The sequence below is a fragment of the Cervus elaphus genome, chromosome 11, assembly GCF_910594005.1.
Source record: "Cervus elaphus chromosome 11, mCerEla1.1, whole genome shotgun sequence".
Classification (NCBI taxonomy): Eukaryota; Metazoa; Chordata; class Mammalia; order Artiodactyla; family Cervidae; genus Cervus; species Cervus elaphus.
The window spans coordinates 88,875,869-88,893,152 of NC_057825.1; the positions used below are offsets into that span (position 1 = coordinate 88,875,869).

Below are 17,284 nucleotides of genomic sequence, written 5' to 3' on the forward strand. Positions count from 1 at the left end.
TGACAGGCATCTTGAAATGTGTTGGAGGCATAACAGAGTACACATTTAGCTGAATGCTAAATGGCTGTTTTTAGACTCAGTAGTGTACTAAATTGGAATATCTTCAAAAGGCAAAATGGGAACTTCTGTTTACAAGAAAAAAATCCAAATTTCATGAAAAAACATGATTTTTATTACCTCTGTTAATTAAAAATATTTAATTAATTATAGCACATGCCTTTTTTTTTTGGTCACATCATATGCTGTTGGACCATGTAATTTCAGCTGTAGCTTTGGAAGACTGTTCCACTATTAGCATTACACAGATCACTAAGATTTGCGTATGTGTGTCTGTGTCCAGGTGGTGGAGGGTAGAAATTAATGATCCTATGGCAACTTCCAATCAGAGGATGATGGGAGTTGACAGACAAGTGCCCCAGATCTTCAGAGGCTCAATTGGGAGGTGACATTATATGGTTCCTCAGTGGTGACATTATGTAGTTCTTCAGTGGGTGCCCATTAAGACTGAACCCCAATTTCACACAGTGGTAACTAGCTCAAGGTACCTATCATTGGCTTTTTTTCATTCTTTTCCTCACTCTTTTTGGTCCTTCACTCCTGCTTCCTGGGATTAACTCTAAAATAAATTATTTATCTTCAAGTTTTCATCTCAGACCTTGCTTTTGGGGGAATCCACATTTTAAAGTGGACAAATGTTAAAGTTTGGCATTATGGAAGGGAGATACAATTTTTTAGCTGTCAGTTGCTAGAAAGCTCCTGTACTTGCTCTACTGCCTATTTCCAACATATAAAAAATGTTTCCAATGAAATAAGTGTATAATTCACATCATTGCCTGTTTTGATTTGAGGTCTCCCTAGAGAACATATAGGAATCCATAGAAATTATTACTGGATGCAAGTCTACATGCCCTACGCACAGTGAAGCAAACAATACCAAAACGTCAGAGTCTGGAGCAGAGAAAGGTTTATCGCAGGGCTCATGCCTTAAAATCCCTCAGCAAAGCACTTTTATAGAGGTTGGGTGGGGGGTGGGGGCATGGTTAGTTGTTGCAAACTTCTTTGTGTCAGATCCTTTGTTCTTGAGTTCAGGTCTCCTGAGGTTACAATGGTCCTGTAAACCTCACCAAAACAAGTGTTATTCTGTGTTCTGACAAAAACAGGCAAGGTCCCAAGACTCAACTTTCACCCTCTGAGGTCCATGTCCTGGCTAAGAGGAGGGATCCCTGCACAGGCCGGTTACCTTGCCCAAGAGCGTTCACCCAGCACCCAGTCTGGGTCCTCCCGCCAGTGCTGAGGCCTGGCTGAGGAGGCAGATCTCAAGGCCAGGTTCCCCAGATCCCAGCCATCTTCACTGAGGGAGCCAGGCGCCCAGGACTCAGCTGGCCCTCAGGCTCCTCAGGCAACCCAAACAGGGGCTGGGTCCTGCAAACCTGCCACTCCTGGAAACTATCACCACCATCAGGTCGAAGTGGTGGGGATGAGGGAGAGATTCAGCTGCTTCGAGGTCTGGGCCCGGCCAACGGACAGCCATGGCCAGGGCTCTGGAGCTCTGCAGGACACAGCCCTCAGCCTGTCCCCGGGGCCCCCAGCTCACTCGCTGGCCTGAGGCGTGGGGCCTGGAGGGCCCTGGGGAGAAGGCTGAGACCCACCTCTCACTGAACCTTCTGTCAGGACCACGGTGAGGCTGACAACTGACTGAGTGGCCAAGTGTCTCATACCACTCATTGCATGCTGCAAGCTTGCTCCATCCATATTACAGACAAACTCAAGAATGACTAAAGGCTTAGGATAAAACCCCTCCCTTCTTTGTCCTCTCATCTATACATATCTTCTCATTTCCAGTCAGAAGCTGCTCACAGGGCTCAGGGCCTAGTAGTTAATTTACTAGCCTAAAGGAAGCCTCCTGGGTACAGACTATCCTGAGAAAATAAACGGAGCCATGGAGAGAGTGAACATTCTCCAAAGGCTCTACTCTTTTGTATGGGACTAACCTAGAGAGTAGAATGGTAAAGGATTAAAAAATTCCTGTCACATTGAAGTAGACACATAGACCAATGGGACAGAATTTAGAGCTCAGAAATAAAGTCTTGCCTATACAGTCAACTAATATTTCACAAGGGAACCATGAATACTCAATAGAGATAGTTTCTTCAATAAATATTTTTGAGAAAACTGGATAAAAACATGTAGAAGAAGGAAATTGGACCCCTATCTTATTACACTCACAAAAATTAACTTGAAATGGATTAGTGGCTTAAATGTAAGATCTGAGACTGTAAAACTTTCAGAAGAAAGCATAGGGAGAAAGCTCTTTGAATTGCTTTTGGCAATAATTTTTTGGATATGACCCAAAAGTAAAGAAACAAAAACAAAAATAAATAAGTGGGACTACATTAAACTAAAAAGCTTCTGCACAGTAAAATAAGAATAAAATGAAAAGGCAACCCATGGAATAGGAGAAAATATCTGCAGACCATCTATCTGATAAGGGGTAGATACCCAAAACACCTAAGGAACTCATGCCACTCAATGCGATCAGATTCAAAAATGGGCAGGGGATTTGAATAGATATTTTTTCCAAAGAAGACATGCAAACAGCCAATAGGTACACACACAAAAAATGCTCAACATCACTAATCATCAGGGAAATGCAAATAAAAAACTTTCTTTTCTAAAAAAATTAAGAGCAGAACACCCACATATTTTAGCAATCCTATTTCTTGGTATATAACTAAAGAAAATGAAATTTGGTTCTCTTTCTTGTGCATTGCAGCATTATTCACAATAGCCAAGCTATGGAGACAACCCAAGGGTCCACCAATGAATGAATGAATGAAGATGTACCCTGTACACACAATGGAATATTGTTCAGCCGTGAGAAAGAGGGGAATCCTGCCATTTGTGACAACATGGATGAGCCTTGAGAGCATTATGCTAAGTGAAATAAATCAGAGAAAGACAAATACTGTATGCCCTCACTTATATGTGGAATCTTAAAAAGCTAAACTCAGAGAAACAGAGCAGAGTAGGGCTGCCCAAGGCTTGGGGTGGAGTGGGGGGAGAACGGGGAGAAGTTTGTCAAAGGATATAAACTCACAGTTGCAAGATGAATGAGTTCTGGGGATACAATGTACAGCATTGTGACTATAGTTAAAAATACTGTATTATATACTTGAAACTTGCTAAGAGATTAGATATTGAATGTCTTCAGTGCACACACAAAAATGGTATCCATGTGAGGGAGTGGAAGTGTTAATTTCTCTACTGTGGTAATCATTTTGCAATAGATCCGTGTATCAAATCATTGCATTGTGCACCTTAAACTTAAACAATGTCATATGTCATTTCTATCTCTATAAACCTGGGGGGAAAATACTCCTGTCAAATTCACCTGGATTGTGACAAAGTTCATGGTAAGATACTGGTCAGAAAATGTCTGTTTGCCTAGAATCAAAGCTCTTACGATAGATAGGAAGCCAGAGACCCAAGACCTATCTGACCTGTGAGATGTCTAACGGTAGCACAGCGTCCAACACCAGGTCTGGATAACCTAGCCCCACAGGACCCAGTGAGCCCACATGACATTGGTCTCCTGCCTCCAGAGACAGACATTGGTCCAACTAAAGCCCTGTATATCTGAGGGTCTTTCTTAACAAAAAGTTATTGCATCACCTTGCTTCAGCCATCAGGCTAAATGCTCAGGCTACAAAGATGTATAGGAAAGAGATTGTTGACCTTGACAAGCTCATGACCTGGGACACAAGATGATCCTGGGCACAGGACAACTTGTGGAGAATTTGCTAACAAACAGTGGCAGCAAAGTGAGATGACTGTCTTAACATGAATATTAACATGTACAAAGTATTCTGGGTGCATAGGGAAGGCGCTGCATGGGGGCTTCAAGAAAGCTCCAGAGAGAAAGTGAGGTGTGAGCTTGTTCTTGAAGGACCACAAGTTTGATCAGGCCAAGAAGCAGAAAAAGCCATTCCTAGCAAAGAGAACCGTGAATGAAGAGAGGTGCGAAGGGGCCTGGCAGACAAGCGAACAGCTTGAGAGTGAAGGCTGCAAATGGATGGTGACCTGCAGACAGATTTCGTTGGGGCCCCAGGGTGGTTTATGAATTTGAGCAATATTTAGAAATGGAAATATTTCATGAAAAAGTCCAGATTTTCTGCTTCTTTTGAAAAAAAAAAAAATAGAAAAGCAGACCACCTTGCTGGATACTCATCACGGGCGGGAACTGCGACATGATCGCCCCTTTCAGAAGAGGCCTGTGCACCCCAGTTTATCCCAATGTCCACCTCCCATGTCAGGTTCAATCTACTCATGGACATTTATGCTCCCACCCAGCAGTTGCCCTAGTTCAGATTAACAGCGTCACTCCTGGTGGCATTTGAATTTTTAGCCTCTGGTTAAGCACTCCTAGAAATTACAGAGCAAGAGGTGGAGGTTGAGGGGACCAAGATTGGCAGAATTAAAACTAGCAACTGTGGGGAACCATTACCACTCAAAGCTGAAGGGACAAGGGGAGGAAGTTGTGTAAATGAAGTGTGATGAGAGCTGGGAGGAGGAAGGGCCTTGGGAGCCCAGGGCTTGGGGTGTAATTATTGGAAACACAGCACTGGAACTGGAAGGGTGGTGGTTTAGACACTCGTGTCTCTGTGACCCCATGGACTGTAGTCCACCAGGCTCCTCTGTCCATAGGATTTCCCAGGCAAGAATACTGGAGTGAGTTGCCATTTCCTTCACCAGGGGATCTTCCCAACCCAGGGATTAAAACCGGGTCTCCTGGATTGCAGACAGATTCTTTACCAACTGAGCCTCCAGGGAAGCCCTGGAAGGAAGGGGGGATAAAACACCTCAGTCTCAGATAAGCAATAAGAATATATTATACAACACAAGGAAATGTGGCCATTATTTTGTAGGAATTATTTTATGAGTTTTTTTTTTTTTTTGATGCGGATCTTTTAAAGGCTGTATTGAATTTGTTACAATATTGTTTCTGTTTTATATTTCAGTTTTGGGTTTTGTTTTTTTTTTTTTTTTGCTGTTAGGCCTGTGGGATCTTAGCTCCCTGAGCAGGGATTGAACCCACACCCCTCCGCATTGGAAGGCAAAGTCTCAACCACTGGACCACTGGGGAATTCCCTGATAGTCAGTTCAGTCGCTCAGTTGTGTCCGACTCTTTGCGACCCCATGGACTGCAGCACGCCAGATTTCCCTGACCATCGACAACTCCTGGAGCTTGCTCAAACTCATGTCCATGGAGTCGGTGACGCCATCCAACCATCTCATCCCCTGTCGAACCCTTCTCCCGCCTTCAATCTTTCCCAGCATCAGGGTCTTTTCCAAGAGTCAGTTGTTCACATCAGGTGGCGAAAGTATTGGAGTTGCAGCTTCAACATCAGTCCTTCCAGTGAACACCCAGGACTGATCTCCTTTAGGATGGACTGGTTGGATCTCCTTGCAGTCCAAGGGACTCTCAAGAGCCTTCTCCAACACCACAGTTCAAAAGCATCAATTTTTCAGTGCTCAGCTTTTTTTACAGTCCAACTCTCACAATTCATATATGACTACTGGAAAAACCATGGCTTTGACTAGACGGACCTTTGTTGGCAAAGTAATGTCTCTGCTTTTTAATATGCTATCTAGGTTAAATGGAATATGATCTATAAAAATATTAACTCACTATGCTATACACCTGAAACTAGTGTAATATTGTAAATCAGCTATAGGCAAATTTAATAAAACAGATAAGAATTGCACTGTAAAAACAAACAAATAACCTTGATCTCTCCTTCAGAGCCTCCCACAAGCTGAACTAGAAGCCAGAGGGCAAGAGAACCCTACAGAGGCTGTCCACAGCCGGGCACAGAGAGAGGGGTGGAGAGTGGCTCTGGGAAGGCGCCAGTATATCTAGGCACATCTAGGGATGGAGAAGTCAGGAAAGGCCCTCTCCTGTGATCCCTGCATAGGGACCCTCCTAAATATGGTTAAGACACAGACTCTGAAGCCAGCAGGCAGAAGGGAAGGGGGCTGGACAGAGCCTGAGATGCCCCTCCATCACCAAGAAGCTCCAGGAGGCTACAAGACCCACAGCAAAACAGGGGGAAGACAGAGGCTTAGGTCTGGGTTCCCAAAGACTATTCTAGAAGGGTGCCGTGGTAGGTGAAGGTTTGGAGTGCTGGGATAACACAGGGGCTCTTGGGCTGGAGATGGTGGTCGGGATGCTGGAGGAAGATGTTCCCCAGAGGTCTTCTGGCTCACGTGGTACCTCACCAGGGCACCCCCTACGTCCCTGCTGGTCACCCAGTCTCTGCTTGATCACTTAGGTGTTAGGGAGCACAGTAGTCCAGGGGATGGCTCTGACCATGAGAAAGACCCGCTGCTGAGCTGAAGTCAACCTCTTTGCCTCTGGCCCGGCAACTTGAGGGAACACTGAACACCTTCCTACGTCCAAGAACAGTCTTCCTCACTCCTCTGGGTCCTTAACCACCTCTCAAGGCGGTGACCTGCGACCATGACCCTCTGAACGTGGCCCCTTTCGCCATCGGCTCTCTGGAAATATTTTTCATACACCCCCCTCCCATGCCTGCTTTTACCTTGAATTGAATGTCTGTAGAGAATGGAGGAGGTGGCCTCCCTTGAGCTGGACAGTTTATCAGTGGCATTAGTTTTATTTTAAGAATCAGGCTGAACAAGTGGGTGTTTATAAGTCTTGTCTCAACAGCTCCCCGAGCTAAACAGGCAGGGACTGGAGGCTCAGAAAGACTCAACACCGCCCCAGGTGACAGAGCCCCAGGCGGGGCTGCAACCACGCCTAGGTCTGCGCCTCCAGGCCTCCTTCCGCCACAGGGCCCCAGGGCCTCTGGGCTCTCTCTGGGGGGCTCCTTGTACAAAGGCAGGGGGAGACCACGCTGCAGGGATGGGGCCACACTGTTTGCTTTCTTCTGCTGGGACAAGGTTTAAATGATGCCAGCTTGTCACAGCACAGTCCTTCTGGGATGGCACATTTCTAGACCTGGGGAGAGTGCTTCCCTGGAATACGCGGGGCAGTTAAGCTCAGGAGTGGAGCCCTTCTCCTGCCCAGTTCTCAGCCCCACTCCCCTGACCCTGAGAGGGGCTCCAGTGGTGGGCTTGGACTTGCCCCAGAGGACGTCCCGGCAGCGGGGGCTCCTCCTGTCCTGCGGCACTTTGTACAACTGCATCTCAGGGCCTGAAGCTTCCATGAGGTAAATGTGCCTGGGGAGAGGTTTTGTTTCTTTTTCCTTTCTTCGCCCCAATCTCCTTTTTATTTTCTGGATAAATGTCACCGTATTTTAATCTCATGTCTGAAATCTGGCTCCTGAAAAGCCATCGTCCAGGCTCGCATAACCTCAAGCACCCCGCAGTCCTCCTCAGGGGCCCCAGTTCCCACAGGTGTTCTCTTCCTTCCTTGCTTTAGATTGTCTCACTTGAAAGGAGGGCCCAGCCTCCATGTTTCCCCAGGGCTAACATCTGCTGGGTCTTAAGGGATTCTTAAGCATGGACTAAGGTGGCAAGCCCTGGGAGGATATCTCAGCTCTGGGCATCAACCCTCTCTTACACCATATGCTCCCTGGGGCTTGGTGTATTCCAGAGGTCAGTAGGGATAGGATTAGAATCATGGGGAGAGATTTTAAAAGATGCTCAAGCTCCACCCCCACAGATGTAGGATTCAACTAATCCGGGGAGAGAGATGCTAGCCTAGTAGAACAGGCATTGCTAGACCCAAGGTTGTGTGACCATGGGCATGTCATTTCCTGTTTCTGAGGATAAAAGGCAGAGGCATAAGGCTCAAGACCTGGGAAGTGAGTCCTGGGAAGAGCAAATTAGAAGTTGGAGCTTCAGGAGACGGGGAAAGAGTTGGGGTTAGAATTCCAGGCTGCTGCTGGGCAGGGAGCTCCAAGCTAGAGTGCAGGCAAGGCTAGGCCACACTTCAGCACCCAAAACTGGCCAGGCAGGAGTCAGGGCACAGAGCAACCAGGCAAAGCAGAGGTCTGACGTGAGGGCCAACAGCACCCACACATCACCTGGATAAATGATGGAAGGTCTGGCTGATTCCAAGTTCAAGGGGGTTTTCTCCTGGGATAGGTCCTTCCCCCCCAACCTTGATAGTCCAGTGCACCAGACACCAGAAATGGAAGAGGGAACCTTGGCAGGAGGCTTGGAAATTAAGGGGAAGAAAGGGGTCAACTAGAAAATCCAGTGGTTTAGAATTCGGGCCTGGAGATGTCCCTGAAGACTGATTAGGGTCATGAGGGGGACACCAAGTTCAGATAGAGGTCTGTCCCTCCCTCTCCTCAGAGGTGGGTAGAGGCTCTGCTGAGGGACAGATACCACACAGGACACTCAGAACAAGGAGTTGCCTGGGTGGCTGTCTTCCTGTGAGACCAATGCCAAGACCTTCGAGGCCTGGACAACGGGCTCCACATGCACCTCCTTCACTACAAAGAGCTGGATTTGCCTTGCAACCTAGCTCTCGCTTCTCACAGCAACGGTTTCACTCTCCCCTGCTTCTCCACCTTGCACACCAGTGGTCCATGCATGGGTTAGAAGGGCAGAGGCTTGTATGGGAATTTAAGTGCAGTGAGGCTTGTAAGAACTGGGTTGACAGTTTTAGAACAAGTCCTTACAGTTAGAAAGTGAGCAGAGGGGAGTGGGGGTGGGTGTGAGCAGTGGTGTGGAAGGAGATGGGCAGGCCTGTTTTTTTCTTCAATTAGGCTGAGAAGAGACAAATAAATGTGAGCCTTACCTCAAGGCTGTACTACCTGATGGCCATTAACCTTGAACGCTAAGGGGTAAATTGTGTTGTTTCACTTCCCCTGAATATCCTCTAGAAAACCTTTCCTAAAAACTCTGGGCCCACATGAATTTGCCCTTCCTGGAATCCTATAGCACCGTGGTTCTCAAAACTCGAGTACATATCAGAATCATCTGGAAGGTAGAGAGGGCATGACATCTTGAGAGTTTAATAGGTCAGGGGTGGGCCCTGAAAATTTGCCTTACTTAGAAGCTCCCAGGTGATGCAATGGTGCTGGTCTGGGGATCACATGTGCAGAATTACAGCTATTAACACACAAACTCCTCTACATTACAATTTCAGGCTTTATTTGTATTTTGTCTGGAATGAGTCTGGAATTATTTTCTGCACGTCAATTGATCTCAGGCAGATTCTGATTCCTTGGGGCAGGGATTGTCTGTTTCATCTTCCACACTAGTTAGCGTATTGTTGGACATACTGTAAATGAAGTATATATTGAGAACAACTTCAGAGAATTTGGTTTTTACAAGCATATAGGGATCAACTAAAGTTAATTTTAGGATTCCCACATTTTGCAAAAGAGCATCCATTTTTTTTCGCACCATTCACATTTGCAGAGAAAAATCTTAATGTACTTCAGCCATCTCCCAACCTCATGAAAGAAAAGCTTCAGTCTTGATTTAGGGAAAAAAAAGTTCATTCCTTCATCCTTCCAAACAAGGTACAGTACAACTGACAACAATACACATTACTGAAAAACACAACTGCATTTTATATTGCTCACTATTCTTTAAATAAGTATAATTCAGATATTAAAGAAAAGAACTGCTAATCACATTAATGCATTACAGAAATCAAAATTAACTTACCACACAAAATAAATTAAAACATTAAATATTAACCTTTTCAGTGCAACATATACAGAAGTCAGAGTAACAAGTTCTAAAAAAAAAAAGCATCAGGTTTGTTATAATAAGATAATGAAAAGTTGAACATTTCAGTATTATTACACTAGGAAGAGGCATTATATTCAGTACCGTGTGTGTTTACCATGAGACCTTTTAAAAAGCCTGATAAAATCAGGGGCTAGAGAACAGGTCTTCTATGAGAACATTAAGAACAAACATATGTGTTCCTCTTGTTTTTGTGATGTCCTCCTTGGTCCTGGGCTTTTGAATCACCTCCCTGCCCCCTCCTCAGCTGAGCAGGTTGGGAGAAATCAAAGCCCAGATCCCACTATGGGATCAGGGTCTCCTGAGCAGTGTTGGAGCCTCTTTGAACTGTTCCTATCAAGATGGCCTGGAAGAGCAGCCAGCGGTCCACATGCAAGGAAGCAGCCTGGACCCGGTGGAAGAGCAGCCAGTGGTATATGTGCACTGAAGCAGCCTGGACCTGGGAAACCTGAAGATGCAGACACTTGCTCCACCTGCATAGACCAGGCTCCCAAAAAGCTCTGAAGTTGCACCTCCTCCCTCACCAATGTGGGTGGGGGTGATGTCAATTCTACCATCTTCTTTCATGGGAAAATAGACTCTGGGGGCATTCTGCCCCTCTCCTCTGCTGGCACACAATGGCAAACTCAAGTCTTGCTTATTTACCACATGTGTTCAAATGTGTCTTCCAGATCAGGATTGGCTGCCGTATATCCTTCCATCTAGAAGAAGACATTTATTTCCTGCCAGCATGCTTAAAGAAGTCACAGCCTGTCCAGCAGTGGGAGAATCCAGGCTCCACTGAAGATTTGGAAGCAGTCTCTCCCTTCCCCCGCCCCTTTTAAATGGGGGTTTTGCATTTCTCCTGAGACAGATATTGGAAACAGCTGTGTTCCCCATCCCCCGGTGTGCAGCTGCTCACCAGGTCAGATCTTGGGAACAAGTCCCTAATCATAATGAACTTGGCTTTGTAAAAAGCAAAGAAACACAGGGAACCTACAGAGTTGGAATAGAAGATGATTTTTAACCTGAAAAGGGGGTATTTTTATATCTAACCAAAGAAGTACCAATGCCACAAATGGCATAGGAATCCAATGCTTAGTGGCCATTCTGATTTCTAAGAGAAAACTCACTGAAGAAGCAAGGTTCTCACATCCTGGACATGGACAAAGGTCCACCCGGGCATGCCTTGATCCCAGCCTCCGCCTGCAACTCTCCCAGGATGGCACATATTTGGGCCTGAGCGCTGCAAGGCTGTACCAGCACTGGAAGGGGTGAGGGGCACCAGGAGCTGTGACTGGAGCATTCACAGACCCTAAGTGTGAAGTCCCCACAGGAAATCACGAAGGTTCTTGGTTCTCACCTCCTCACCCTTCTGCAAAGGCTCTCAGGTGCCTACAGACTGGACGCTGATCCTTCCATCCAGTAGGTGCAGAAAACCCCACAAGACAGTCTCAATATCAGTTCTTGCTCTTTAAAGGCAACCAGACCTCAAACAGTCTCTAAAAGACTGAGGAAAGGCTGTTCTAAAGTAATAATGTGATTTCAAGTTAAAAACCAGTGATGCCACTCCACTTTCGTTAGTCTCTCTACAGCGGAATCAGACTTTCAGGAGAGCCTGATGAGAAAAGGGAGGGCAAACTGGGGTCCACAAACCAGTGTCAACTGCATCGGTCTCCAGGGGTGAAGCCCCAGCCCTCAGATCCACTGCTGTAGGACCTGTGTAAGGAATGCAAACTTAAGCATATATTCTCTCATGACTAGACCCCAGGAGCTATGTCAGTTACACTGCTGGCGAACAGATCCCATTTCTAATCTCGGTGCTTTGGGTACAGCGTCATTCAATACAAGTGCCAGAATTGCGACACAGGTCATATAATTTCCTCAACAGAGAAAATGCATTGAAATAGACGTACTGGGCAGAAGAATTCCAGGAGGACAAAATGACCTGGGAGGAATTTCAAGCTCACTTGACATATTTTAAAAGTCCCTTTCATGAAGTGAGGAGCTAGAGGCACTGAAGGGTTAATAGGTAGTGATCTCCCATTTTTCAAATATTAGTGAATAAGAGTTCCCTCGCATAAGGAGTTTACAAATTATTTCATTGTTTCCCTGTTTCCAAATTTTCATAACAATTCCTAGGGATGAGCTCCACCATGAAGTTGGAGTGAACCGGGGTTTCCCACAAGCAGGCCCATTGGGTTGGAAAGTACCCAGGAGAACAATTTCTCCTTCTCCGAGGGAAAAGCAAGACTCACATGATGGAGGCAGCTTCTTAAGAGTTTTTGTTTTAAAACAAAAAACAAAAACCTAGCATCCTGAATGGAAAAGAAAAATAAAATCACTGGAATATTTCTCCTAATGCTTAAAAATAAACAGGAAAGTTCAATTTGTCCTTTTCAAAATAAAGTAACAAATCAACCAAGTAACAACATGGAAAATAAGTGACTGGTCCCCTTTCATGGGTGCAACCCCAGATGCCTGTTGCTCTCTGCTAAAGCTCCATGTCTAAACAGATTCTCGGACGGCCCACCAGAAGGTTAATAGGTTTAATAAGAGCGGTGTAGTCACTGTTGTGTTTCCTCCTTGTAGATACACACACAGACTCTCTTCCTCTTCCTCAATAAGGTGACAGGTCTCCACTGTAAGATCTGCTAACTTTTCAGCAGGAATGTATCCTGGGGCATTTACCAGTTTTGTGTATTAAATGGCATGACCTCTGAACCCCAAGCTTTGCTCCCATCAGTAACTCCTCCTTGCTTCCATCTCCACCCATCCTGGTGCTCTCCCCCTGCCCACCAAGTTTTAGCTGTCCCAAAGAGACCAGACATTTCTAATCAGTCTAGTTTTTTGGCCAGCAATACATGGATCATTGAAGTAGATGTCTAAAAGGCTTTTATACTTTTTACACTGACTTAAGAGATTAAAATAAAATCATCATCCATCTAATAAATAAATTATCTCTGAGGATGGTGACAGCTCAGGAAGGTCTTCAGCATCATATGTCCATGGAAGACACTGGGCTGGTTGAGGGTTTCATGACAGAGGACTGGTATGGCTCCTCCTCCACTGGTGTCTTCATGTAGCAAAAAGCAGTGACGCTTTTTTCCACCATTTTCCCCAATAAGCAGATAAGAAAAAAACTGTAACAATTATAGGAACTCCAGTGTCGGGCACGATGGAGACTTGTGGGGAGACAGGTCTGGTATCCGTAACTGGCAGAACACACCTACACACACCTGGATGCAGATGACGAAGCACATAGGTCATTAGGTAAATAGGAGGTCCACCCCATGCCATTCATTTCTAACCAGTCTTTAAACTGTGGTCCACCGATTTCTTCTCCAGGTCACATCGGATAACCCCAAGCAGACAGAGTTCTGGACAGAATTTTGAAGGAAGGCCCACATAAGACAAAAAGCCTGCACAGGCGATGGCAGGCGGAGAAGGAAGGGCCTGCTGACCCACGCCTGGCAGCCCTGGCTGTGCCGAACTCAAAAAGTCCTTTTTCCCTCTGGCTGCTGCAGGCCACCTGGCAGAACTCCTCCTCTGGGCTCTTCAGACCACTGGAAGGAAGGAAAAACAGGTTAAGCTCTGCAGGCCACACTCCAGCCAGGCTGGGAAAACTGGCATGGGGCAGAAACTTGGGGATGCACCAGCCCAAGTCACTGGATTCTCTTGGGCAGTCAAGTCCACATTCTGCTGGTTCGACCACAGGGGCAGGAGCTCCTGAATCTGTGCTTTCAGCACCAAAGGAAAGAAGGAAACAGGGACACACACCGTGTGAAGGCCTTCATTCAACTGGAGGTGATTCAGCCCGGTCTGCAGCCAGCTCCCTCATCAGCAGCGGCTTAGTGGGCAGCTCATGAGCTGGTCAAGGGCTCTGGCAGCAGAATGGCTTCCTCTAAGGCCGTTGTTTCTCAATGGTTGGGCCCTGAGGGTATCCTCTGTGCCTGTCACGGGGAAGCAGGGTGCACCCAGTCCCCAGCAGCTCCAGAGTCCAGTCCAGCCTGGACATCTTCCTGCACTGGTCTCTCCCGGGTCCCCTGGAGGTGGAGCATACCCATCATCTTAAGAAGAGGGGGCTTTAGCCTTGGTGGCCATCTCTGCAAGGTCAGACCCATCGCTGGGTTCAAAGCCAATATTCTCTCAAAATGTAGGTAAAGAAGTGACATTAACAAGAAATTTACTCCACCCTAAATGACTCTGCCAAGGTGCAGACTGAGGGTACAAAAATACTATCAATTTTCTTAAAAAGTCATACACAGTTTTTTTCTGTTGGTGTTAAAAGACAAAACAAAAATGTTTATCTTCATCAGCTCAATGCATGGTCCCCTGAGGGAGCGGAGGAAATGGGAGTGGGGACTTCAGAGGCCCTGGGTCTCATCCTAGCTCCCCCAGGGACTCAGACCTTCAACACAGGTCTTTGGCAGACTCAGTTTACCCACACCCTCCTCAAGACTACTGAGAGGATCAATGAATTCGCACCTTCCTAAATCAAAACAACCGCTCACATACAATTACTTTGGCTCTTGAAATGAAGATCAAGTAAATGGCGGTCCCTTGCCTTCAGTTCCCTCCAGGTCAGATCACCAGGAGGCCGAAGGAACACAGCAGGTACTTTTCTCCCTGACCACTCCACCTTGAGCTGACTGTTTAGTAGAGAAGCGACCCTCAGGTGGATGAGGCTGGGGTGATTGTCTCTTGACGAACCACTTCCTAAAAAGGAACGCTAAGTTTATGACAGTCTTTTTGGTCAAACAAGCATTGCAGAAACTCATTCATATGTGACTTTTCAGAGCCTGTCTGGATTAATTTGCTATTTGACTCCAGGAGCCCGGAGCTAGGGATGCTTGGAGAAGGCTCTGGAGATGTGAGTCTGGCATCCTAGCCAGATGTCCAATCTTTTTCATGGATGTTGGAGAAAGTATTCATGGAACAATGGCAAGCTGAATGAAGATCACAGGATTCTAAGAGTTCAGAGTCCTTCAAGTCCTTCTAAAAGCCGCATCTCTCATTTCATTGATGGGAAAGTGAAGATGATTTCTCAAGAGAAAGAGAAAGAATGTCTGTTGTGTGTCTCCAGTCTGTGATACACCAGGTTCTTTATCTCAGTACTTATTTAATTTGCACGACATCTTTTTAATGAGAAAACCAAGGCTCAGAGACATTAAGTTACTTGTTAAAGGTCACATGTAAGGATAACAGAGCTACCTTCTGAGGAAAAGACACATTGGAATAAACTGAATCTGACTTGGTAGGATAAATGTCCTCTTCTTTTTCTCCCTTCTTTCTGCTTCACCCTCCAAGAACTTCTGCCCTGACTTGGAGAAGGTAGACCTTTTCTCTACCCAACAGTGTCTCCCGAGTACCTCCCTCGAGGCAGCCTCCTCACCTGTTTCTGAGTGGCAGCAAGCAGTCCGTCCCTTCAGGAGGGCGCTGGGCTTCTCATGCCGGCAGACGAGCGCCTGGCACCACTCGCAGTGTTTCCGGACCTCGCAGCAGCTGCAAAGGTGCAGAGAACACGGGCTGGGTAGGAGCCCGGCAGGAGTGCCCAGCTGGTGCAGCGTCTGCCGGAGGGGCCTGCCGGGCTGCTCCGGGCTCTAACCCATCCTTCCCCTGGAGCTTCCAGAGGGACAATCACAGCACAGGGCTGAGGGCTTTGCAAGGAGGTGGCCTTTGGGGCCACTCATGGAAGGATCTGTTGGCCACCCCAAAGACCGGCTCTGCGTGGCTGCTCCTCTCTGGGTTGGCCAAACGGGCTCCAGTAGACAGAGGGGACCGGTCACTCCCCACCCCCACCTGCACCCCGGCAGCCCAGCTGTTTGCTCCATAAAGCAGCAGTTGGGTCACTTAGAACCACTGTCAGGACTGGGCCAAAACAGCCACTTCAGGCTGGCAGGGCTGTGAAGGCTCGGGACGGGGGTCATCCATCAGGAGCAGCCAGCAAGCAGTAAAGCAGGGACTGTGGGCAGACGGCATGGACCCACGGAAGGAATGAAAGAACGAGCCAAGCAACTCCATGGCTTCAGATCTTTTTCCGCAGACTAACACTCTGGTCGTGGCAAACCCATCCTCTCAGTGCACCTGCTACCCATATTTCCAGGGAATATCAGGCCAGTATTCTGGCCCAATACTGGAAATACAACCCTCGGGTCTCTCCCTTTGCAGAGCAGTCCAATTGGGAGATACAGACAAGCAAATGAGGCTAAGAACACCCAAAAAGGGGTTCAGGAAGGCTTCCTGGAAGATGCCAGGCAGCGACTGAGGTCTGGAGGAAGGGAAGAGGGAGTAACAGCAACGGTGGCTTTAGGATTTGCAGAGAGGAAGTGTGACTGTTAACTGCACACAGGAGGCTCGGAGCCTTTTCCAATTCCCTCTGGAACCCCTGCACACCCCCATCACAACAGTGAAGGCTCCAAGCCTTTGGCTCTGCTTCCAGTCAGAGCTCTGCTCTGACCCATTTGATGGAGATCTCCCGGGCTGTGTGCCCTTCACACCACTCAGCTTTCACTAAAATCCCTCTTCACTTTGCTAACACCAATCAGACATCACAGCGGTAAACTGCCGAGGTGGTCCTGCTATCTGGGAGCGCTGCAGATGGCCCCGGGAAGGCAGGCAGGTGGGGGACCCGGGCTCAGGGGCAGTGAAGACTTACTGTATCAGCACACACGTGATGATGAGGACAGCCAGGGCCACGATGGAGACCACCACCAAGGCAGTGATGGCCTGCTTCTTCTGGCTGGCAGCCACCACGGCCAGGAGGTCTGCGTGTTCACAGCGTGCACCGACGTACCCAGAGTGGCAGCTGAGGAAGACAGGGACATCAGCGCCCTCTCCGGGCAGAGGTCTCATTCGCCTCACTCCCCAGGAGGACTGGACTGGAGAGACCCAAGTCCTACAAAAAAGCCCAAAGGGGCCCCGCCAGCCTTGCCTACTGGAGGCAAAGGTGTCGGTAAAATCGCTCCGACTCCCCCGCATAGGTTTCTCTTGCTTGGAGAACAAGGTAACTCATCAGCTTATCATCTGCGGAGGCAAGGTGCTACTGAAGCACTTTGTTATCATGGTTACTATGCCAGATCCTGGGGGAGTGAGGAAGGCAGCAAATGTGTCTAGGACGTGAAGCTCATTTTGGCAGTTCATAAAAACCCAGGTTATTTTTAAACTAAATGTGTGTATTCAGAATTCCCAGTGATGAGAGAAAGAAAACACGCTAAACCAGCAGGAGACAAAGACTGTGGCTTGATTTTTATCTTCTTTGTCAGGGTTCATTAGTCCTGCAAGCATTTACCAGGCGATCCAGCGCACAGGGGCACGTACTGGGGTAGAACCAGCAGCACTGTCTGGTAACTGTAGGACCTGAAAAGCCCCAGGGGTCTTACATTTGTGGTTCCCTTAAACCTGGGCTTCCAGACTCCAGATGCCAGGAGTCACAGGATAAATACAGGGTATTTTCCTGGAGCATAGCTTTTGCTCAATGTTAACAAAAGTTTAATCATTTTAATGTTAAAAGAGCAGGTACTGTATGGGCTTACGATTAAGGCAAACAGGAGACGTTGTAAAAATGGCT

At 47.3% G+C, this 17,284-nt stretch overlaps 1 protein-coding gene across 2 annotated transcripts in view; it reads right to left on the reverse strand.

Moving 5' to 3' along the window:
- Positions 1 to 9,105: 9,105 nt before the first annotated feature.
- Positions 9,106 to 17,284, reverse strand: part of TGFA (transforming growth factor alpha) — a 109,786-nt gene continuing 101,607 nt past the window's right edge. For both annotated transcript variants that reach the window (XM_043918323.1, XM_043918322.1), the window contains exons 4-6: positions 16,373 to 16,522; positions 15,110 to 15,219; positions 9,106 to 13,280 (exon numbers count right to left, since the gene is read on the reverse strand). In XM_043918323.1, coding sequence (XP_043774258.1) covers positions 13,273 to 13,280; positions 15,110 to 15,219; positions 16,373 to 16,522 — 268 coding nt within the window. In that variant the 3' untranslated portion in view covers positions 9,106 to 13,272. The remainder of the gene's footprint in view (positions 13,281 to 15,109; positions 15,220 to 16,372; positions 16,523 to 17,284) is intronic.